General features: G+C 44.2%; 2 protein-coding genes across 3 annotated transcripts in view; one reads left to right on the plus strand and one right to left on the minus strand.

The window, feature by feature from the left end:
• Positions 1-19,216, plus strand: part of LOC135102064 (immunoglobulin domain-containing protein oig-4-like) — a 38,470-nt gene extending 19,254 nt beyond the window's left edge. Inside the window, exons 2-4 of the mRNA XM_064006742.1 lie at positions 5,329-5,576; positions 13,909-14,058; positions 15,355-19,216. Coding sequence (XP_063862812.1) covers positions 5,403-5,576; positions 13,909-14,058; positions 15,355-15,513 — 483 coding nt within the window. The 5' untranslated portion in view covers positions 5,329-5,402 and the 3' untranslated portion in view covers positions 15,514-19,216. The remainder of the gene's footprint in view (positions 1-5,328; positions 5,577-13,908; positions 14,059-15,354) is intronic.
• LOC135102062 (multifunctional procollagen lysine hydroxylase and glycosyltransferase LH3-like) overlaps positions 1-25,391 on the minus strand; it is a 104,611-nt gene that overhangs the window by 51,753 nt on the left and 27,467 nt on the right. The window contains exon 11 of one of the 2 annotated variants that reach the window (XM_064006735.1): positions 9,438-9,456. The exons of the other annotated variant lie outside the window; for it this stretch is intronic. Coding sequence (XP_063862805.1) covers positions 9,453-9,456 — 4 coding nt within the window. The 3' untranslated portion in view covers positions 9,438-9,452. Of the gene's footprint in view, positions 1-9,437; positions 9,457-25,391 lie in introns of those variants that run through there. 2 annotated transcript variants of the gene reach the window in all.

The raw sequence follows: 25,391 nt of genomic DNA on the forward strand, positions 1-25,391 counted from the left end.
GAAGAAGACAAGATAAAATATGAGATGGAGAAAGAAAGGAGAGAGGTGAGGAAGGGAAAAAAATATATGACAAAGGGAAGAGGAGAGAGAGAAAATAAAAAGGGAAGAAAAAGATAGAGAAGAGGAGGTAAAAGATGAGGTGGAATATGAAGATGAAGAAAGGAGTGCAAGGAAAGATACTGGACGAAGGAAAGAAAGAGATAGAGGAAGGAAGTAAGAAAGGTGGGGAAGAGAAGAGGAAACATAAAAAAAATGGGTGGAAGATGAAGGAAGAGACAGGAGGGGAAGGAAGAAATGAAAAGATAAAAAAAAAAACGAATGGAAGAAGAGAGAGAGAGAGAGAGAGAGAGAGAGAGAGAGAGAGAGAGAGAGAGAGAGAGAGAGAGAGAGAGAGAGAGAGAGAGAGAGAGAGAGAGAGAGAGAGAGAGAGAGAGAGAGAGAGAGAGAGAATGAAACACGGGGCACACGAGTCAAAGCAACATCATTCAAAGAGTATAAATCGTATTATTTATCACCACAATTTTTCAACACGAGTCAAGCGAGAGACTAGTATATGGATCAATAGAGCTAATTAGACTTACACTTTACTCTCTCTCTCTCTCTCTCTCTCTCTCTCTCTCTCTCTTGCATGATAAACCACTATTCGTATGATAATCAAGCGCACACAAAACATACCTAATTTGCAGCTGGTAGGTAAATATCATTGTTCTTTTTCATTATGCAGGTATTAAAGAGCACACAAGTAGAGAGACAGGAGGGAGGGAGGGAGGAGGGACGTACTGTGAAGGGAGAAAGTATGAGAGCCGGGAAGGGAATGGAATGGGAATGTGAAGTAAAATTAGGAATAAAGAGTTGGGGGGGACGAAAGAATGAGATACGAACACAGGATACGAAAGGAAGGGCCGAAAAAATATATATATACGAGGAAGGAAGGAAATGGAATGGAAATGTGAGGTGAAAATACGAATAGAGAGAGTGGTAGGCGAGAATATGAGGTATAAAAAAAGGACAAGAGAGGAGAGAAGGACGGTAAGATGGAAGGAAAGAGGCGGAGAAGAAAAAGAGGGAAGGGAGATATGAAGTAAAGGAAAGGGGAAAAGTGTAAGGCATGAAAACAGGACAAGAGAGGAAGGATGGGAGGAAAAAAGAGGAAGGAAAAACTGACAGAGGAAGCATGAGAACTAAAGAAAACGGAATTTGAAAGAGTGAAGGGCATGGAGTGTAAGGTGAGCGGTGAGTGGTGAGTGTCATGCAGGTGAAGGGTGTGCGGCGTGGAGGTGTGGTGTGCGTGGATATGGAGGAGTGATATGTGCCAGGTGTGTGAAGTGTAGCGGGCAGGTTTGTATAAAAGGAGATGCGTATGGAAGTTAGAATCTTTAGTACTTTTGGTGAGGGAGTTTCGGGAAATTTCTCTCTCTCTCTCTCTCTCTCTCTCTCTCTCTCTCTCTCTCTCTCTCTCTCTCTCTCTCTCTCTCTCTCTCTCTCTCTCTCTCTCAGTCCCTTCCATCACGTTCCGTCTTCACTCATGTGGCGACCATTAGTGTGGCCTCGTTCCCTTCCTCGTGTTAAGCCAATATGCCTCAGAATATTCCACGTCTGCACCATGGTTAATCCTCCTCCTCCTCTTCTTCTTCCTCCTGCTCCTTCACCTCCTTCCTGCAAGATGCCAATAGTCCACGAGAGAATAACACCATTTCCTCCATGTCTTCAATTCTTTCTTCATCATTCATCTGTCTGTATGCTTCTCCCATAACCTTCACTTTGGCAGCTTGTTACCAACAGACTAATCCTGTTAACTGTCTGTCTCATCCATCTGACACACCTTTCTCTCTCTCTCTCTCTCTCTCTCTCTCTCTCTCTCTCTCTCTCTCTCTCTCTCTCTCTCTCTCTCTCTCTCTCTCTCTCTCTGATCCTCTCCGGTGCATTAGATTGGACTGAAATGTTGTATCGTTGGACTGAAATATTATGTTATGTTCGTGTTCGTATGTACGTATCTCACCTCATACGGATGCTGCCTCTCAATCACTTTAATGAATGATCCTTCCCTTCAATCTCTTCCCCCATTCCCCCATCCCTTTTCTCTCTCTCTGAATCGTCATATTGCAATAGTTACCCAGTATCTTTCTTTACTTATTAGAACATAAGAAAGAACATAAGAAATAAGGGAAGCTGCAAGAGGCCACCAGGCTTACACTTGACAGTCCCTGTATGAAATATACCTACCTATTTCCACCTATCATCCCCATCCATAAACCTGTCTAATCTCCTCTTAAAGCTCCCTGATGTTTTAGCACCAACAACTTGATTACTGAGTCGGTTCCATTCATCTACCACTCTATTTGAGAACCAATTTCTTCCTATTTCTTTCTTAAACCTATTTTTTTCAAGCTTGAACCCATTATTTCTTGTTCTGTCCTAGTTACTGATCCTAAGAAATTTGTTTACGACCCCCTTATTATAGCCCTTATACCACTTAAAGACTTCTATCAGGTCTCCTCTTAACCTTCGTCTCTCTCTAAAGAATGTAAATTTAACAGCTTCAATCTCGGCTCATAAGGAATACTCCTCATCCCCTGTATCCTTTTAGTCATTGTCCTTTGTACTGATTCTAATAGACCTACATCCTTCATGTAATGTGGGGACCAGAACTGCACAGCGTAGCGGGCCTTCTACTTTTAACACTCCTAAAAATGAATTCTAATACCCTATTTGCCCTGTTTCTGGCCTCTATGCATTGCTTTCCTAGACGGAGTTCAGAGTTAACTATAACTCATAAATCTTTTTCGTACCCTGAACCTACCAGTTCCCTTGTTTATTGTGTACCTACTGTGTGGGTTTCCTCTACCTACACTAAGTACTTTGCACTTGTTGATATTAAATTGCATTTGCCATCTGTCCGTCCATTCATTCATCCTATCTAAATCTGCCTGCAAGGCGATGGCATCCGATTCTGACCTAATTAATCTACCTATCTTTGTGTCATCCGCAAATTTACTAACATCACTACTAATTCCATTATCCAAGTCATTGATATATATTAAAAATAACAATGACCCTAATACTGATCCTTGTGGCATCCCACTAATTACATGATCCCACTCGGATTTAGAGCCGTTTATTACAACTCTTTCTCGCCTGTCGCTTAGCCATGATCTTATCCAGCCTCATACCTTCCAATCTATCCCGTATGCCCTAACCTTTCTCAGGAGCCTATGATGGGGTACGTTGTCAAATGCTTCACTAAAGTCCAGATATAAGATGTCATAACTATCACCATTATCTACTTCCTCATACACTTTACTGTAAAAGCTTAACAAGTTCGTCAGGCAAGACTTCCCCTTCGTGAAGCCATGATGTGACTGATTTATCAAGTTATGTTTGTCTAAATGCTCCCTAATGTTCATCACTATTATTGACTCCATTATTTTACTTACAACTTGAGTTAAGCTGACAAGTCTATAATTAGACGCTAAAGTTTGATCTCCTTAAAGATGAGTACTACATTAGCCTGCCACCACATTACTGGTACCTCTCCGGACTCAAGTGATTTCCTGAAGACAGAAACTAACGGCTCACTAATAACCTCCTTGCATCCCTTACGTACTCTGGGATATATTTTATCTGGTCCTGGTGTCTTGAACCTTTTTTAGCCTATCCATCTCCTGTTCCACTATCTCCTTAGTCATGGAAATATCTGTCAGCTTCTCATTCTCGTCTGCTCTAAACATCTGTTCACTGTTTGGCATATCCTGCATGTTTTCCTGGATGAAGTGAAGACAGTTAAAAAATACTCCGTCAAAATTTTACTAATCTCCCCAGAACTAACCAGCTCCCCATCTGTTGCCTTTAATGGACCTATAGTTTCCTTATTCTTCGTCCTGTATACCTGATAAAATCCCTTGGGGTACGTCTTCGTCTGGCTGGTTACCTTTAATTCATAACGGCTTTTAGCTTTCCTCGTTAACCTCCTGACTGTTCTAATTCATTATATTGTGGACTTAAAACCTCTTCCCCTGCCTTTAATCTCTTTAATCTCTTCCGCCCTATATAGTGTTTTAAATAATTTAGGGTCATTTTTCTGTTATCTTATTGCTCTATACGGGATGTTTGCTAACTGTCGTGTATGCAGTTTATCTACGAAATATTTATTCAACTCGTCTATATTTATTTCAGCTAATCCCCTCATCTCGGCCCCTTCCATCCTCTCCACTCCCTCATCTACTCTACTATCCTACACCCTCACATCTCACCTCACCTCTCTCATCCTGCCTTATCTCTCTCAATTCCGTCCCGGACCTGGCCTCACCCTGCATCCGTTGCCAGTCAACTCCTTGGAGATACCTCTTTAATTCCTCGAAATCTGCTCTCCTAAAGTCAGATATTTTACTAATATTTTTTTTTTTTATTCTAAAAGTTTCTTCCCATTTTAATTTATACCTAATTTCCCAATGGTCACTGTTACCCAGCTGTCCTCCAACCTCTACCTGCGTGACTGCTTCCTCCCTGTTAGTAAGAATTAAATCTAGAATATTGTTCTCCCTTGTGGGTTCTACGACTACCTGTTTTAAAAAAAAATTATCCTGAATCACCTTAAGAAATTCCCTCTGCTTCCCTGTTACCCACCATCAGGCTCCAGTCGATATTCTTAAAATTAAAATCTCCTACCACACATACCTGACTGTACCTTCCTGATCTATTTATTTCTTGCCATAGTGAGGTGTTAATTTCCTTTGTACTGTTCGGTGGCCTGTACACTACTCCCAGTACTACTGACTGTGATCCTTCCTTAATATCTACCCATATCGACTCTGTTTTGATATCTGTTTTAATTCTACTACGATTCATTTCTTTAATTGGGAAACTCTGGGAGCAAAGACTGCCTTCATTCATTCTTCCTCTTCTTTTTCTGTCCATGTTGGTCTTTCAATGGCTCCTCGTCTTCATCTGCTGCTGTTTCTTTTTTTTTTTTTTTTTCTAATCAATGTTTCTCGTTCATCTATCCAGAGTAGTTTTCTCTTATCTGTTTTTTCTTCACTCCGTTTTCCTCTAGTCCATCTATTTACTCTTTCTCTCATCCATCGCTTCATTCCAGTTTCCTCTTATCCATCTATTCATATTCACTCTTTTTGTTATCCACGTTATGCATCTCTCCATTCCAGTTTCCTCGAATCCATCACGCCACTCCACTTTCCACTTCTCTATCCCTCCACTCAGGCTTTCTCGCATCCATCCCTGCGCTCCTGCATCGAGTTAACTCTTTTCTCTCCAACCTTACACTCCCGTAGCACAGTAAGAGGCATGAAGCACTAATCCGCGCCCTGTCTGCAGGTTGTATGGTTTGCGTGGGGCGGCGGTAAGGAGCGGAGGCGGCTGTGACTCTGTGGCCGGGCTGGAGAAGGAGGATGCAGCTGGGGCGGGCGTGGGCGGTGGTGCTGCTGGTACTGGTGGCGACCGCTGCCGTAACGGAGGCCAAGAAGGGCAAGGGGCGCGGTAAGAACAGGCGCAAGTTTGGCAGCCGAGGCATCATCAAAAATTTCAAGTCTGAGGCCAGCCGTGCTTACTACAACCACAACGGCGTGAGTATACGTGATGGTCGGTGTGGCAGGAGTGTACTGACAAGCCTCATTCATTACAATGCTGGGTGAGGCTCGTGTTCTTTTTCTTATTACATGTGGTTTCTGGAAGGCGCGTCATTCTCGTTAATTAATATAAGAACATTATGTAATATTTTCCACTACACAGACAGGTTAAATAACATTCTTCGAGACATTATTATTATTATTATTATTATTATTATTATTATTATTATTATTTTATTTTATTATTTTTTTTTTATATAGGAACTTCAAGCCACGTGAACTTGAATAGAAGGCAACACGACGAGCCTTCTAATAGCAAGTTTAAGTAATATTCCTCGTCTGTTACTTCATATTAAAGCCTCTCTAGTTCTTTATCACCATTATATGCCTGGATTTGAGGCAGCGTTATTGTGTGTGTGTGTGTGTGTGTGTGTGTGTGTGTGTGTGTGTGTGTGTGTGTGTGTGTGTGTGTGTGTGTGTGTGTGTGTGTGTGTGTGTACGCAGGAAACACGAGGGAGGTAACTCTTCCTAACATATCAAGGTTAAAAAGATTCTTTGTACACTTTACGCACCATCTCTGAAATGAGCAAGCCGGTTTCTTTTTTTTTTTTTTTTCCTTCTTTTTTTCGTTTCAATATAAGTAAAGTTGTCATGAAACCTTAAAAATCTAGCTTTTTTTTTTTTTTCGTTTCAATACAAGCTGGGTCGTGATGGTTCCTTCAAATGACAGGACTTGTTGTGGCGCCATCAAGTGAGTGGCCAGTATACAGTTTACGTTCAAGACTTCCTGCACCTCCTTCAGGACACGAACAGTCTTGGCAAGGCGCCTCCAGCTACACAAAAACCTCTTCAGAAGTGTTAACTTTCTTATTCAAAACTCTACTTCATTACCATATTTTCACTCCTTCCCTTTCTCCTCCTCCCAAAGTCAAGTTTCCTTCACTTTGCTCTCTATTCTTCCTTCTCTTTAGTTTCCTTACTCTTCCTTATCTGCCTAGGATTTTTTTCTTTTATTTAATATTTTACTTCTTTTCATCTTCTTCACAAGTCAACAATTTCATTCACTTTGATCACCATTCTGCTTCCTTATTTTTAGCTCTATTTTCCTCACCCTGCCGTATCTTTACTGCATTTCTTTTTTCTTTACTTTCACCTCTTCATCTCCTTTCTCATCTACACAAGTCACCAGTTTTATTCAGCTTGCTTTTCATTCCTCTTTTCTTTCTTTTGCCTCCACTTCCTTACCCTTCCGTATCTTTGCTGGTTTTCTTTTCTTTTTCTTTCAACTTCTCATCTCCTTTCTCACCTCCTCCTCAAGTCAACAATTTCATTCAGTTTGCTCTCCACTCCTCTTTCTCTTCCTTTTAGCTCCATTTTCCTTACCGCTCCGTATCTTTCCTGTTTTTTTTCTTTTTTATCACCTAACATTTCCATTCACTATATTCTTCATTCTTCTTCTTTTTATAGTACTTCTTTTTAGGTCTATTTCTTCACCATTCCCTATTTACTGGTTTTTCTTTCCTTTTTTTATACTTTCATTTTTTTTCGCCTACTTCATTTACTTTCCTCTTCACTTTCCCTCCTTCTTTTAACATTACTCTCCTTACAATTCTCTCTCTCTCTCTCTCTCTCTCTCTCTCTCTCTCTCTCTCTCTCTCTCTCTCTCTCTCTCTCTCTCTCTCACTCACTCCCCTTGTCCCCTTTGATCCTTTTCATCTCGCCTTTCACGCCCAAGAAAACTTTCAAGGTCAGGTCCTTTGTCGTGTTGTTCTGGGGGCCTCATCTGCCTGACTTTCCCACCGATAACTCCTTCGCCTTTATGACCTCGCATTTCCACCGCCCATTTAGCTTATGCACCACACCTCCCACTACATCGCACTCTCTCTTTCTCTCTAGACCTGACCTCTCTCTCAGTTTTTCTCCTTGTCTTCTTTTTCAATCAGGTTCACTTCCTTTGCATTCTCTTTTTTTTTTTTTTTTCGTTCCCCTCCTCTCTCTCTCTCTCTCTCTCTCTCTCTCTCTCTCTCTCTCTCTCTCTCTCTCTCTCTGGGCCAACCCTCCCTCCCTCAACTACTTTCCCCTTTCTTCCATCACTCTCACTCACTCTCTTCCTCCAGTTCCATTTTTAGCTCTAGGCCACTTTCTCTCTCACTCTCTCTCTCTCTCTCTCTCTCTCTCTCTCTCTCTCTCTCTCTCCTCTCTCTCTCTCTCTCTCTCTCTCTCTATGACTATCCTTGCCTTCCTTAATCAGATCCACTCTCTTTCTTCCCTTTTTTTCTGCCCAAACAGCAACCTTCCCTCACTACACCTTTCTCTCTTTCTTTCTTCCCTTCCATCATCCTCACTCACTCCCTCACTCCTCCCACTCACAGCATTAGGCAACTTCCACTATCCACTTGGTATCAACCCTCATTCCCCTTCCCCTCCGTTCCGCCTTTCCTCCGCCACTCCGCTTCCTGAACGAGAAATAAAAGCCTGCCTCCAAAACTTGCAGGGGTTCCGAAAATAGAGCAGGTGTGTGTGTGTGTGTGTGTGTGTGGGCGGGAGTCAAGAGGTGAGGCAGGTGCAGGCAAGTGGATGCAGGTGGAGGGAAGTGGAGGGAAGTGGGAGAGGCGTCGCGATTCCTTGATCACCCGAGCGAGGGGATATGAATCTCTCTCTCTCTCTCTCTCTCTCTCTCTCTCTCTCTCTCTCTCTCTCTCTCTCTCTCTCTCTCTCTCTAGCTGCACCATCCAACTTTCAACTGAATAATTCTGGGTTTGATTCATTTTTCTTCATTTTCCATTGTTTCTTATCAGTAACTTTTCATTATACACTCGATTCAAAACGCAATATTCAGTGAAATATCTTCTCTCTCTCTCTCTCTCTCTCTCAGTCTCTCTCTCTCTCTCTCTCTCTCTCTCTCTCTCTCTCTCTTGCAAAACAAGCCGATTAGCGTGATGGCGTTTCAACAGGTACACACAGGTACACATCAACTATTGCCAGGTAGGATGGGCGTGTACCTAGCGCTGCATGCGGGTGGCACAGAAGGGGTAGGGGATGTGTACTGGGAGTCGAGCATAGGTCCACTTTTAAGCCTGAATATGAAGTACTCGTGTTACAGAGCACATGTCTCCATACATCGACTGATTTATGCGGTATCGATGAAGTGGTTAGCATTTTGGCACGGGGCATCAAAAATATTGAAAAAAAGTGTTTATAATCATGACAAGATAATAACGTAACACAAAAAATCGTCTGTATATATAAAATAAATAAATAAATAAATAACATAGTATCGATGAACAGATTAATTTTTACGTACGGTGCTTCAAATATATCAAACAATTTTTTATAATCACTGGGATAAAAAAAAAAAAAAAAACATAACTGATTACTTTTTTAGTCACCCTGCTTCAAATATACCGAACGAAATGTTATATTTGAAGATAAAATATGATAAAAAGCATCGTGAAGTTAATCAAATTACAACTCACACAATAAGGCAAAAAATTCAGTACTAAACATGTAAATATATCAAACAAACGGCACTTTTGACTACGTGTTCGCTGCCTCACACCAGGTATAACATGTTTTCCTCTTAAATTCTTCATTTATCGAGAAAACTTGCACGATAAGGCGAATAAATCTGCCGGTCGTAAACATGTCATCAACACGAATATTTTTAAACATTTTATCGCTACATCAAAACACGGATAATTCTCTTTCTCTCTCTCTCTCCCCCCCGGTATCAGAGAAACACTCGATAATCAATACAGAACACACAACCCTGCTATTGAATCTCGAGTCCTCCTACACATGCACGGCAAGAACAAAAGACACCTGTACTCACCACCTCTCCGGCCCACACCTGCCTCGTCACCGGTGTTGTGCTTACCTGCGAGAAAGAGAATCAGATATCAGCAATGCACTTAACACAGCCAGACTAACCAGCCAGCCAGCCTCCTAGTTTTCCCTTGATGCATGCGCCACTACCCTTCTGTATCACTAAATATTATACACACTTCACATGAGTCTATTTTTTATGTACCTGGGATACTGACGAAAGGGGGAAAAGGGTTAAAAAGGGTCAAGTATGGTACTCAAAGGGGAAACAGAAAGAGAAGCCAGAGAGGATATGTTTTCTTGTATACGCCACTTGGCCTTCTGCAATCTCCTGAGTTTCATATGCTCTTGTGTTCAGGGACGTCCATCACTCTCTGCTCTTCAGTATACTCGCATATAAAATATTCGTAGATCCTTTTAGTAATATTAATAAAGGTCTTCACTTGCAATTACTTAAGCACTCATCTGTTATATAAGTATTCGAAAGTCTCTTAGCAATATTAGCAGAGCACTTTACAAACATCCACTTTGCTCCTCCACATCAAAACTCTTCTACATCAAAAGTATTCGATAACCACCAAGTAACATTTATTTGATACGAGTATTAACACTACACCTCAATGACACTTATGACCCCACCTCCTCCAGCCTTAACATCCCCAGCAGCCTCTACCTTACTCTACATCAAAAGCGCCGAAGAGTACCCTAATAACATCTACTGCCATCCATCATCCACCACCACTTCCTCCCTTCAACACACTACCTACTCTCCACTACATTACAAGCATCAGAAAACTCCCCCACGAACATCTATCAACACCCATCATCCACCAGTACCTTCTCCCTTCCCACCAACACCACCACCTACCACATCGAAAGCATCACAAAACACCCCAAGTAACGCTAAACTCATTACCCACTCCCTCCTCCCTTCACACCAGTACATTCACATCTCATTCATATCAAAAACATCACAAAAACACCTTTAGTAACGCCAAACTCATCCACTAGCACCTCCTCCCTTCACACCAGCACCACTCACCACCGCCATTCACATCAAAAGCATTCTAAAATCCTGCGTATCAAGAGGTGGGAGGAGAACGAGCGTGCATAATCCAGCGAGCGATTAGGGTAGCCGGTACCCGAATCCTCACCACCAACCACCGCCACCACCACCCACCACTAGCTGTCATTATACACACACACGTTGTTTTCCCCTTTAAAAAGACGCCTCCATTAAACGTTATTTCGCAGACATGACTCGGTGTGAAGTGGGTTTGGGAGTGGTGGAGTCACCAAAGTGGGGAAGTACAGTCAGTCTCAAGGTTAAAATAAAGTTAATGATGCGCAGGTAAATAGAGTTCCTGATTTGCTTTAATATGCGTGCTGGGAAAATTACGAGAAGTAGTTTAAGAGAAGAAAAGGGAAAAAAGAAAAGGATATCTGAAAAAAATAAAAAAAAATGTTGCCGGACAAAGTATGCAAATAGCTAAATTGAAAAGAAAGAAAATAGAGAAAGGAAGAATACAAACGAACGAGAAAGAAAAAAATAAAAGACACAGACAGGCAGAAAGAAAGAAAACACACACACACGACACACACACACACACACACACCAAAGAGAGAGAGAGAGAGGAGAGAGAGAGGAGAGATGAGAGAGAGAGATGAGAGAGAGAGAGAGAGAGAGAAGAGAGAGAGAGGAGAGAGAGAGAGAGGAGCAGAGAGAGAGAGAGAGAGAGAGAGAGAGGAGAAAAAAAAAGCATCATTCACCCTGAGCCAGGAAACATGATTTTCACATTTTGTTGAATTTAGCTCTTTCCTCCCTCTCTCTCTCTCATCTCTCTCTCTCTCTCTCTCTCTCTCTCTCTCTCTCTCTCTCTCTCTCTCTCTCTCTCTCTCTCTCTCTCTCTCTCTCTCTCATGCTCCATCACACCATCCGTCCTGGAGAAGTGAAGGCTGAGTAACAAGCTGGGATGACACTGCCACGCTGGAAGGGTATTACTATTTCAAGAAGCGTGAAGCTGGAGAGTGGGTGAGAGGCGCCGGACTCGAATGGGAAGAGAGGGAGAGCCAGGGAGAGAGAGATGGAGAGCAGGGAGAGCGGAGAGGTAGCTTTACTTGAAGTGGGGGGAAAGATACTGGTAGGAAAAAGGAGGAGAGAAGGGTGGGAGGTAGTAGTAGTAGTAGTAGTAGTAGTAGTAGTAGTAGTAGTAGTAGTAGTAGTAGTAGTAGTAGAAGAAAAGTGGGAAAGTATGAAAGATATGCCCGGAGTAGAAAAACGATGATGATAGAGGAAGAGGAAGGAAGGGGAGGAGCTATGCCTGAAATGTAGGTTAAAGATATTGATGGCAGAAGAGAAGAGGAGAAAGGAAGTATGACAAAGGTGAAACATAGGTCGAGTATGTATGTGTTTCCGTGATGACGTGTGTGTGTGTGTGTGTGTATGTGTGTAGGTGTGAGTAGGTGAATAAGAAGGTAATAGTGGAAGGTGTAAGTGGATAGTTGAGGTATAAATAACAAAGGAGTGGATGGAAAGGAAGCTTTAGAGAAGACAAAAAGAGTGTGTACTTTGATATATATGTAGTTATAAATTAGAGACCCATTTACCACACACACACACACACACACACACACACACACACACACACACACACACACACACACACACACACACACACACACACACACACACATCCAATCACCCTCCATCCCTCCCACACCTCCACCCGAACCCTCGACTTAATAACCAATCATATCCTGAAGTGTTTATCGATTTCAAAATACTAATATTGTCCCTTGTTGCATCTCACACACACACACACACACACACACACACACACACACACACACACACAAGTCGCTAATGATGATGTTTTTATCCACTTCTTGTGTGTGTGTGTGTGTGTGTGTGTGTGTGTGTGTGTGTGTGTGTGTGTGTGTGTGTGTGTGTGTGTGTGTGTGTGTGTGTGTGTGTGCGTGTATGTCCAGCACCAAGTGACCTCAATGTATCCGCCAGTAGGTACTCCTCTTGACGTGTATTTCACCAGCAGTGTATTGATCGCGTGGGAGGGGAAGGGGGAGAGGAGGAGGAGGAGGAGGAGGAGGAGGAGGAGGAGGAGGAGGAGGAGGAGGAGGAGGAGGAGGAGGAGGGTCAAGGGAACGGAAGAGTGAAGGAAGGGTGAGAAAAACGAAATGTGAATAGAAAATAAGAAACAGGGAAGGGGAAGTGAACTGTTGAGTAAAGAATATAAAGGAAGGGAAAATGGGAAGGACGGAGGGAAGAAGAGAGAATAAGAGAGGGAGAGAATAGCCAGGGATAATTAGGGGAGAGGAGAGGGTAAAAGGTTAGCACTATCTGACGTCATTCCCAGAGCTACTGTCTTTCCTGTGCAGAATTACCATTTTTTCCTGGATATAGAAAACGAGATAAAGTTTTTTTTAGGGGGGGACGTGAGTGAAGCAGAGAAGAAAAGGGAGGAGAGTGAGATACCGAGTCTCTCTCTCTCTCCCTCTCTCTCTCTCTCTCTCTCTCTCTCTCTCTCTCTCTCTCCTCACACTCACACAGACCACTCTCGGTTTACAAATCAATCGCACTGGGTCGTGGAGTCATCGGTGTAGGGGGGAGGGGGAGAGGAAGGAAGGGGCGGGTCGGTCAAGAAGCTGCGCCCTCCCTTTCCCTCCCCCCACCACTACTAAAGGACAACTCTCCTGGACCTGGGGTGGAAGCGGAGGGGAGGAGGGGTGTGAACAGAAGGATGGGAGGAGGATGGGAGAGGGAGATGAGAGGTGAGAAGTGAGGGAGGAAAAAAGGGCGTGCCGTCTGTTTTGGGAAGGGTGGAGTGTGTTTGGGGCGACGCTGCAGCTGTGTGATTTGATTAGTACACACACACACACACACACACACACACACACACACACACACACACACACACACACACACACACACACACACACACACACACACACACACACACACACACACACACACACACGGGCATACAACAAAGGCCTTTAATAATGTATCTGAATATAGCACAGGTTTAGCAACACAAGAATGAATGTTGGTTACCAGCGAAGATCAATTATTCCAAGATACTATTAGCTCAAGTAAGGTCAAGGTTGTATTTACGTAGTTCTGTTTCAAGTCAATGATCTCACATCATAAATAAACAACTGATTTGTGTATTTCATGAGCAGAAACACACACACACACACACACACACACACACACACACACACACACACACACACACACACACACACACACACACACACACACACACACACACACACACACACACACACTGCCAAGGTCCTCACACATTCCAGCACGGAGTCTCAAGCTGTTTCAAATGACGCCAGCCTTGATCTAATACTTCACCAGCCTCCCTAAACACTTTACAAGCAGGCAATGCAATTTTCTCCCTTCACATCGCGCCCTCGGGGAGATGCAGGGGTGAGGTGTTGTGGCGGGCGTGTTTTTAAAGGTCTTGTGTCTCTGCAGGGCGCCAAGATCACACTGTGGTCGCACTTCGAGTCTGAGTACGTGCTGGGCCGCAAGATCGTGTTCATGTGCAAGGCGGAAGGAGAGCCGCGCCCGGTCATCACCTGGTTCAAGGACGGCATTGAGCTCTACTCCCACTCCTTCTTCCAGGTGAGTCATTCCTCCCATCACTCGCCGGGTACGGTACACGCAAATAAACGCTTTGAATGCTATGGATTCTTATATTATATATGTTGTAGGTTTTATGGTATAATTAAAAAGACGCTTATGACAGCAAAGGAAAGAATGATGGATTAGTTCAAGTTTTCTAGCACCTGTTGTTTCAATTTGCCTTTGTATAATGAGGCAGTTTGTGTCAATGTCATTAACAGTCACAAAGATTAAATGGGGCTTCTTTTACTTTTGTAGCCCTTCATCAACCTTCTTAAAACGTAAAATACAATATGTACGTGAATTTCTTTAAGTATCCATAGGCACAGTATATGCCTATTCAGATTTCTTTGGCCTTGGTCATTCTCCTTTAGATGTTAAGACCATACATATGTGCGAGTCCTTCTGTATAAATACACGGTAGCATAAACGTGTTCTTTCTAATTATGAGCCTTTTTCAGCCCTTGTATCCTTTGATCAATCTTTACGTAAAAATATACACATACACGTCTAGACATACACACGTCGGCTTAGATTCCAGTCAAACACGCTTTTTCACCAGTTTTCTGTAGCCTTAATAAGCCTCTCTTACATGTTAAAAATATGCAAGCAATTTATGTACCAGTATATACGAGGCGGTCCAGGGCGTTTTTATTCCCTCCCCTCTCCTCTGCTGGGACGTAATCACCACACACAGAACGTGATCAATAACTCTGACATGATGTAACGCCTCGGAGCATAACTCTGCAGTCATCCCTTAAATGTTCTCTATCTAGAAATTGACGTCGAGAAGTTAGTGAAATATTACTGAACCGCCCCTTAGAGTTTATTCACAAAAGAACCACCGGACATACGTAGACATTGGTAGTCCGTGATAGAACATGCTTATCGATCTCTGCCAGTCATCGCCATCCATATGTTTATCTAACATTCTTTGAATGTATATCCCACCTGCCCTAACATTACTTGTTCTTAAAGCTGTACTTCCATCAGAACCCACCAGAATAGCATTTCGGATCATAATTAGTAAAGCGTTATCTTGGTAAATTTGTTGAGAGAGAGAGAGAGAGAGAGAGAGAGAGAGAGAGAGAGAGAGAGAGAGAGAGAGAGAGAGAGAGAGAGAGAGAGAGAGAGAGAGAGAGAGAGAGAGAGAGAGAGAGAGACGGAGAGAGAGAGAGAGAGAGAGAGAGAGACCATGTAACATGTCATATACAGATGGACACACAGTAACACATGTAGTGGTATCAGTGTTATGGGTAACACGAGCCCCGGTAACTAATTGCGTGGCTACTTCAGGTACACGAGTGGCAGGAGGGACCCAAGGCCATCAAGAGCAAGATGGAGATCGACCCTGCCACGCAGATGGACGCCGGCTACTACGAATGCCAGGCCGACAACAAGTACGCCGTGGATGTCAAGGGCTTCAGTGCCGACTACTCTATAGAGTTTGTATGAGCGGCACCTCCTCCCGGCAGCCACTCCTCAACACCGACAACCGCCACCACCACCACCACCACCACCACCGCTGGCGGCCACACCACCGCGTCTGCCGGGAGGGCGTCTGTAGTTCGCGGCGCCTTGCACCACCCAGGATGAGCTGAGCCTTCACGTGGCGGCGTCACGAGCGTCTCTTTCTTTCCACATCTCGACGACCAGCTCAAGAAATACTCGTTGGATCAAGAGGACGACCACTGCAGTTAGTGTAGCTTTGAGGAGATTGGGAAGCAGGAATCACTGACTGTTACGAGGGCTGGATTTCAGAAACACAGAGGAAGATTTTGTAGATTTTTCTGGATGTTGGTCACTGCTCGCTGAGGGTGATGGGGGGAGTGTCCTGCTGGCAGACTTGTGAAAAGTAATTTTTTCGTTAGTGGTGAGCGGACTGAATGTTAGGATATCAGGTTGGAGCACTGGCAGAACTGGTCACCGAGCCTACCACGAGGGGCGAGCTACTTGACTTTGTCGTCATTTGTCTTTTGGGATGCAGGGAACGTAGGTAAGCCATCAGGGTAATAAACTAAGTATTCCGTATTGAAGAATGAATACTGGACTGTTTATCGTTTGTAGAGGCAATGAAGAGGGATTTATGGAAGAAACACGATAGAGGATAAAATAAGGTATACAAAGTAACAAGAGGGTGTTCTTCTTTTATGTAATACACTTCTATACCACATTCCTCCTCCTCCTCCTTTCTTCTGCTCTTCCACCTCTGCACACACCTCAGGCTCCTCTGTATTCCGTTGGGGGAAAAAAGTGAAAAATGGTGCTCTCTTAGACTGCCTCTCTGCACACTTTGTCCTTTCTCCGAACCAGCAGGATGATAGCTGGAAGCTTTCTCATTTAACTCAGCAGGTAACGCTGGTTTCCCCAGCCAGGCCAGGTACGCACCTTCAGGCTACAGTGGCTCCATTCACGTCAGGGAAGAGTTTTCGTTCGGACTCGGTTACAATGACTTCGTTCACTAGGTCAAGGAAATAAAATAGTATTGGTGCAGGTCTGAAGCACATTTTTGTATAGTGTGCGGGGTTTTGTTTTGAGGGCAAGGTAATGTTTCAATCTGTGGTGATCGTTTCCCATACTTGATATGAAGAAAACGTTTTTTGCATGTCACTATGTGAGATAAGGAAAACGTTCTGAGGCTGGCTGCCTATCATAGAAACGTAATAATTCAACATCGACTTTTTTCACGATACCGCTTAATGCTTTGGCCACGACCCTGATGCTTTGCTTAGGTCAGGGAGACACTTTCTGGTGTTGGTGACTGTTCTGCAGGTCAGGAAAACAGTTAGGGCACACCACTTGATCCAGCAGGCCTGAGGGACACCACTGAGCAATAGAATGGCTCGTCTAGGCAGCTTAACATGCCAGCATGTTCTTCCTATGCCTTCCTTCTGGCTTCAGCAAACCATTCTTTCCTGCGTCCGGGGAATAACCTTCAGCTGTCTTACCCTCGCTTGTCCAAGGAGTGACCGGGTCGCCGGCACCTGTTCTTGTTCCTGGCTTTTTAATACACACTGTACGCGCATCGCAGCGTCTGTAGAGCATCCCGCGCCTTGCTTCCCGCTACGTTTCGTTTTACTGATTCACACAGCAACTCACCAATGTCCACCAACTTGTCATGTTAATACAACAAGTGGTTCAGATGATCAAGAAGGATTTTGTCTCCTTGAGGTCATCACAACACACATGAAGACAGTTCAGTGATCTAAGTCAGATAATGTGTATCAACGTGTTATCAGTGTCATGCAGGAGAAGTGAAGTACTGTATGTGTGTATGAGGGCTATGAAGCACAAATAGTTTCAGGATATTATATGTTTTAGAATACGTGATTATAGAATGCAATGAAGCGAAGATGTACATAGAGGCAGCTGCCCCAGTTATTCGCATTATCCTGTCAGGCGTCATGTATAACATTAACCCTTCCACTGCTACTTTTCTTTCAACAGCTTTTTAGATATATTTTTGTACTCCAGTTTCTTAAAAAATTGACTAGACCACAAATGACAAAATTGACATTTCTTTTTCTGCATAATCATACAAACAAATATTTTTTTACAGAACTCTGAATATCAAACAGACATGAACATGAGCAGTAAAAGGGTTAATGCACCACTACTCCATGATCCAAGTTCTTTACAGTTGTTCAGGAGTTGTTCTTTGTTTATGTGTTCAGTACGATGCATTACCCACCTCCTCTCTCCCTCCCCCCACACCCTAAGTGCAGGTGCTCCCTCGCGGCCCATCTGTGGCTACCCGTGTGACCCTCGCTCCTCGCTCCCTCTGTTCCTCTCCACCTTACAATTATGCAGTTATCCCACCTGCTCCTCTGCTTCCCTTGTACCCTCCCCTTCCCTTGTGTGTGTGTGTGTGTGTGTGTGTGTGTGTGTGTGTGTGTGAGACCGCCTTAGGTTTATGCACACAATGAGGCACACAGCACGTCGCCATTGCTCCTCTGATTCCCACGATGCACCTGCCCTGCACTGCGTCACGGGCGAGGAGCAAGAAGCGTGCCGTGAACCATATTTCCCTGCGTCGAGTGCGTGTGTCCTGCATGACGTGGAACACACCTGAGCACACCTGCCCATACCTGTCCAAACCTGTCTTGCTTTATTATACCTTCATCCAGCAACTGTAGCGATTTTAAGGTGTGGAGTGTAACTGGGTTGAATTTCAATGCTCCCTCAGGTGAATAAGCCTGTTAGTCAGGTTATTTGTCATTATTCAACGAGTCAAAGGGGCAGTCGGAGAAGTCTATGATATTTTGTTATTTATTAGTCATTGCATAGATAGTGAGTCTGTTATTCAGTTTAAGTTTGCTGAATCAGTTAGAGTTAGTCAGTCAGTTAGTATGTCAGCAAATGGGACAATGAATCAGTCTGCTATTTTTTTTTTTTTTGTTAGTCAGTCACTGTGTCGGCTTGTGTGTGTTATTCATTTTAAATCCGCTGAGTCAATTAGTGTTAGTCATCCATTTAGTGTATCCCTTAGTCAGACAATCAATGAGTTAGTTAAGTTAGCCAGTCGATACATCACGTGGCGATTCAGTCATTCAGTATAATATTGCTTATTAGTGATTCAGTCTGTGTGCCGGCAGGTCGGAGAATGAGCTGAGTCAGTAGGTGAGTGAGTGCCGTTGTCACAGCCCTTCATCATGTTTCGGTACCTTGATCTGCCACCAGCACCTGCACCTTGCTCAACCCTCCACCCCACACCGCGCCCTCTCATGCTCTCTGCCTTCCCTTGCTTCTTGATCCCCTGCCTCTGCCTCTGCCTCATATCTAGTCCTTGCTTCACCAACGCCTTGCCTCCCCTGCCACCTCCACCGCCCCTTCGGCCTGTCAGCCCCACCTCACACATCCTCCTAGTACCTGTCACAGTCAAGAAATACTATATTTTATCGTTACTAGAAAGAAAGTAGTGTTACGTATACCTGTCAGTCACCTGTCTTTAGTAGTTAAGAGTTGGTTACTTGTTAAAACATGTATTTGACGTCCATTATTATGCATATCATACATATGTACACTATTAGTCTTGTTGCATATTGATACTGCTCCAGAGTGCTATATGTATCATATAGTATTTACTACATATATAGGTTAGATATGATTATATTGGTGCACTTAGCTATATTCATAATAAATTGTACTCTACTGGTGATTTCAATGTATCATTTACCAAGAGGCGCTTCAATGTACTTCGTATAATTCAACTTTGACTGAGGACAATACAATTCTACGTAACAGCCAAGAAGCAATTATATTTATCCCAAATAATTCTATTTAATTTACTAAGCAGTTTATTTACACAGGTACTAGAAAACACCACGCACTCGCAGTCCCACACACACTCAAACCCACAACCAACCATTTCCTTCTGCCACACGGCCATCTCCTTAAAACCCACAACCCCGAGCATACACAACATATGCATAACTCTTCCACCTGAAAGCGTTGCGTGTAAGGTTAATGTGACTGGCGTTTATGGGATGCTAAATAAAAGTGACGTAAGGCAGACGTAAAATGATACTATACATATATAAACTAAATCGTGGGAGAAACTCTTGCACATGACACTGATGAGGAAACTTTCTCTGTGTGTGTGTGTGTGTGTGTGTGTGTGTGTGTGTGTGTGTGTGTGTGTGTGTGTGTGTGTGTGTGTGTGTGTGTGTGTGTGTGTGTGTGTGTGTGTGTGTGTGTGTGTGTGTGTATGTGTGTGTGTGTGTGTGTGAAGTAACAGTGTTTCTGATTTAAGAAAGAAACATGCGTGCATCATCACTTATTATCATAACTATCATTACGTACATAAATTAAGTCTTTTCCTTGTATTTTCACTATCTTACTTTTTTTTGCAGAGAGAGGGAGCGATAACTAAGGGGATTTCTCTCCTTCATCCTATTTTCCATCCCCTCAGCTGACTTCCTTCACACGTAAAAAAAAAAAAAATACATATATATATATATATATATATATATATATATATATATATATATATATATATATATATATATATATATATATATATATATATATATATATATATATATATATATATATATATATATATATATATATATATATATATATATATATATATATATATATATATATATATATATAAGTACTGCCAACACACTCTATATAACATTATCAAGACTTAAGAGGGAATACATGTTGAGTACAGGAGGGGAAGGAGATGGAGCAAGGGAGAGAAGACAAAGAATAAAGGTCGTAAAGAGGAAATGGCAGTGACAGTATTATGATGAACATGAAGACTTACGAGGAAGACAGAAGATGCAAGAAAGGGCGTTAGGAAGTAGAAATGGCAATGATGGCTGGAGGAAAAAAGTGCATTATCATAAACTGATAAGATGGTAAGTCTAAAGAATGAATGTGGATAATGTTGTGTTTATAAATGAAAAATATTACGTGAAACAGAAGACGAATAGGAAGGCAATAAAGGAGTGGAGACATGAGTGGTAGCTACATAAACACTATACACAGTCTTAGTACATGGGAGCACAAGTTCAGTAAACGAGAACAATGGCACAGAGAGGTATGCTTGCGGGACCTGACAGCCGAACCGCGTAACAAAGAGTAATAGCTGCTAGACGAGTGGTGATGCCTAATAGAAAACGGAGGGCGGCTTCCCCTCAATTCAAGGTCAGAACTGCAGCAGGGCACGAGCGAATGGTGCCAGCAGGGTACAAATCCGAGGCTGGCCACCACACTACTACCGGGTCCACTGTGTTGCAGGATCTGGTTCACAGTGAAAGGAAGGTTGTCACTTCCCTTCTGAACTGGGCCAACTATCAATGCCACACTTTGCTGCCCTAGACGTCTGACTAAACCATATTACAAATGATCCCAATGCTTTACTTCAATTTATAGGAGGTAACATTCTCGTTTCTTACCATGCGTGCCTGAGCTGGTAACACATGCATAAAACAGCTAGCAGAATAACAACAATTTAACGGTCCATCATGTGTATCATTCCAATTGTCCAGAGCCTATATTAAAATTGCAAATCAACATAATAAAAGCAGCGTCCAGCAATGTTACTGCAACACATTGTGATGATGCGGCTAGTGGTGTGAGGGAGGTGGTGGCGTGGGGCCGGGGCGGGGAGGGGCGGGGAGGAGAGGAGGGCGGGGGTGAGGCAACAGGAAGGCGGCGGGCCCCAGGCACACCGAGGCGCGAGCCAGGCGATGGGATGGCACGATACCCACCCGGCACACACCACTCCCCGCACACCTCACCACCCCGCAGTGCATCGACACTCCGACACACATCATTCCCAGCACACCTCATCATCCCGCACTGCACCCACCCCGGCACACACCACTCACCGCACACCTTACCACTCCCCGCAGTACATCCACACCATGGCTTGCACACATCGCTCTTTACTTGCTATACGAACATACAACTAATAAAGCAGGTCCAAAATATATACATGCCTGCAGTATGAGTACATCAGTAGACACCCGTCACTCCATTACGTCAGCTGGCAGTTAAAGAAAACGCATAAAAACTACTTTTTTCCAGCTTTCCCTCCATCCTACTCTCTACTCTACCTTACGTCCCTATATCATCCTTCTCCTCCTCCTTGCCTCCCATGGAAACTAATCTACATCATCTTATGTGATAATTACAAGGCACCGTGGCAAGTCTAACAGGCAGCAAGATTTGACGTCAACTACAACAAAAACGCTAATATGTTGCTTACTCTTACCCAAAATTACCCAAGTAAATACAACTTTTAGTCACGGAAGTCCAGGATACGACCCCCCTCTTCAGTGAGCCACGTGCCGGAAGCGTGATGGAAGACTGTCTACCTACACTGCCCAGCCGGTCCCCACACACCGCTGTCCCGGCAAAGGCGGTGGCGGGACGGACAGCGAGCGGCGGGCGGTGCAGTGAGGCTTGTATAACCAACCTGGTGGGTCATGTAACCACTAACAGCTGGCAAGGTCACCCCGAGAGACAGCCCGAGAGACCGCCCGCCCGCCCACACACACACACACACACACACACACACACGCACACACACACACACACACAGCGGCGTCAACACTCATGAGAAGCAAGCGGGGGACAGGACGAACATGAACCTCAAGTACTGCCTCGTACTCCTGCCGGGGTGTTTGATGAGTGGTGGGTGGGGAGGGAGGAATCACACACCAGCGCCTCTCTGCCCCAATAGAGGAAGGGGAGCGCTAACAGTTGATCCTCGCGGGGGAGGGGGCCAGGACCATGAGCAGGCGGTATAGGAGGAGGAGGAGGAGGAGGAGGAGGAGGAGGAAAGGGGAATATGCAGGAGAGAGGGAAGTGTTTGTATTGGAAATCTGAGATGAAGCCAGGTGAGATGTGTGTGTGTGTGTGTGTGTGTGTGTGTGTGTGTGTGTGTGTGTGTGTGTGTGTGTGTGTGTGTGTGTGTGTGTGTGTGTGTGTGTGTGTGTGTGTGTGCGTGGGTGGGTGGGTGGGTGCGCGCATACGTGTGTGTGTGTGTGTGTGTGTGTGTGTGTGTGTGTGTGTGTGTGTGTGTGTGTGTGTGTGTGTGTGTGTGTGTGTGTGTGTGTGTGTGTGTGTGTGGGTGGGTGGGTGGGTGGGTGTGTCTATGACCACCACCACCATCACCCTAATTATCACCGGCTCTAGCTAGCATGCCTACCCTCCCTGCATGTACCCTGCCGCGGCCCCACCTGTCGTCCCCTGAACACACACACACACACACACACACACACACACACACACACCACCTGTATCACCTGCGTCACTCGTCACAAGAAGGTCGAGAGAGGCGGCAGCTCAAGCGTTCAACAGAGACAATCAACACAAGTACACTGATCTCGGCCACATCCTTTCCCTCCCTCCCCGTCCCCCGCCCCGCCTCCCGCCCCGTCCCCCTCCCCACCCCAGCACCTGTGGCCACCCCCTCCCTCCTACCTTTCGCCATACCCCCCCTACCCCTCTCTCTCTCTCTCTCTCTCTCTCTCTCTCTGATGACACACCTCCATGTCGTCTCAACTTATCCCTATTCTCACCATAGCCGCCTTCCTACCAATACAATTATTAATGTTATTTTTTTGTTGATTTACGTTTTGCATTAATTTCGACAATGTATTGCAGGGTAAGGCTTCCCTGAATAGTTAGCCACAGCTGAAATGTTTCTGTATAAGGTGCTGACTCTACTACTACCGTCATCTATATAGCAACTATAATCACTGATATAACTACGATACAATGCTGCTTGTTATTAATATCATTATCATTATTACGATCCACTTCCACCCCTCGCTCTGTCACTGCTATCAGTAACACAAAAGAAGAACAAAAGAACAAACTAACAAAAGCAAACCTGTTGGCGAGGTTGTTTGTGATGAATTACGCTGCTATAAAGGATAGTAAAGACCAAAGCCACTTTTCTGTGACTACTGTTACTACTACAACTACTACTACTACTACTACTACTACTACTACTGCTTAATAACAGGCACCTACACTGTCATCACCATTACGTCACAGCCAAGTCTATCCCTTCACCCAAACAACATTACTAACACTGTTACCACGTTCATTCAACCACCACCTTTGTTGTTCGTCAAGGTTACACCACCACCACCACCCACCGCCCCCGCCGCCGCCACTACCATCATCAGTTTTTTTTTTTTTTTTTTATAACCGTAAGCTTTCTTCCCTTCAAAGGGCACATCCTCGCCCACAAGGTTAAGGGGTCACTGAGGAGAGAGGAAAAATAAATATCGCAGGAGGAGGAGGAGGAGGGGAGGAGGAGGAGGAGGAGGAGGAGGAGGAGGATTAAAAAGGAATATAGGCAGCTACAGAGCCCCAGGTTCTTTCTAGACTACTTGATTACTCTACTCTACAGTAATTAGTAGCATAAGGACAGTATAGTGGCAGGCTCCGGAGGGCAAGAGGGAGAGGAGGAGGAGGAGGAGGAGGAGGAGGAGGAGGAGGAGGAAGAGGAGGAGGAGGAAGAATACATAGGGATACAAAGAAAACCGTACATCTACAGACCTTGAATTCCTTACTAGAAGAGGAGGAAGAGGTACATGAAGAAGAAGAAGAGGAGAAGAGAAGGAACGACGACGATGAAAAATAAAAACGGAGGAGAATACGAGGAAGATACAGTTACGGACGACGAAGGGGACGAGGAAGAGGAGGCTACACAAGGAAGAGTCTATAGATACACAGGGGAAAGTTATCAACTGTGTCAATACTAACTGCTCCGTCCAGTGCCTTCCATATGAATAGGCGAGTGGAGAGAGCACGACAAACAACGCTCATACGGCTGTTAATATCTCTCCGTGTCTCTCTCTCTGTCAGTATGTTTGTTTAATCTATCTGTTTGTATGTTTGTCTGCCTGCCTGTCTATCGGTTTGTTTGTCTGCCTGTCTGTATCTCTCTCTCTCTCTCTCTCTCTCTCTCTCTCTCTCTCTCTCTCTCTCTCTCTCTCTCTCTCTCTCTCTCTCTCTCTCTCTCCGTGTGTGTGTGTGTGTCTCTCTCTCTCTCTCTCTCCGTGTGTGTGTGTGTGTGTGTGTGTGTGTGTGTGTGTATACCCTGATCACTTTCTCGCTCGCTCGCTCGATTTCATTCTCTTTACAAGACTAAACAAAAAGGAAGGAAGGAAGGAAGGAAGGAAGGAAGGGGCCACTCTTACAGGCATCACCCACGAGGGGCACCACAAAGCTTTGGTGCCGCGGCTCAACACAGACACACCCTCCTCTCTCTCCCTCTCCCTCCCCCTCTCTCGGGTCCAAGGCCAAGATGAAACAAAGCACATGCGCCGCACCACAAGCCTCTCCCGACACGACAAAGTAATAGCTCGTGTCAATACTGATGAACGTCAATAATGGAGAGAACATACGTAACGGTGAACAGCGGGGGTGGTGGTGGTGGTGCTGGTCATGAGGAGGAGCACAAGGGAATACAATAGAAGAATGAATAGTGGTAACGTGTTGGTTCTTTCTGGGGTTGGTTGTGAGGGACGTACGCACTGACTGGTATACGGTGAAAGAAATACCATACATGAAGGGAATGCAGTATAGGAGGGAGGGAGGGAGGGAGGAAGGGAGGGAGGGAGGGAGGAAAGAGGAGGAGGAGGATAAAAACAAGAACATGAACAAGAACAAGAACAAGAACAAGAACAAGGACAAGGAAGAGGACACGGACGAGCGGACGAGGACGAATAAGAACAAAAACGAAAGCAAAAGTAATATATATATATATATATATATATATATATATATATATATATATATATATATATATATATATATATATATATATATATATATATATATATATATATATA

This window comes from Scylla paramamosain, chromosome 7 (assembly GCF_035594125.1).
Source record: "Scylla paramamosain isolate STU-SP2022 chromosome 7, ASM3559412v1, whole genome shotgun sequence".
Lineage (NCBI taxonomy): Eukaryota > Metazoa > Arthropoda > Malacostraca > Decapoda > Portunidae > Scylla > Scylla paramamosain.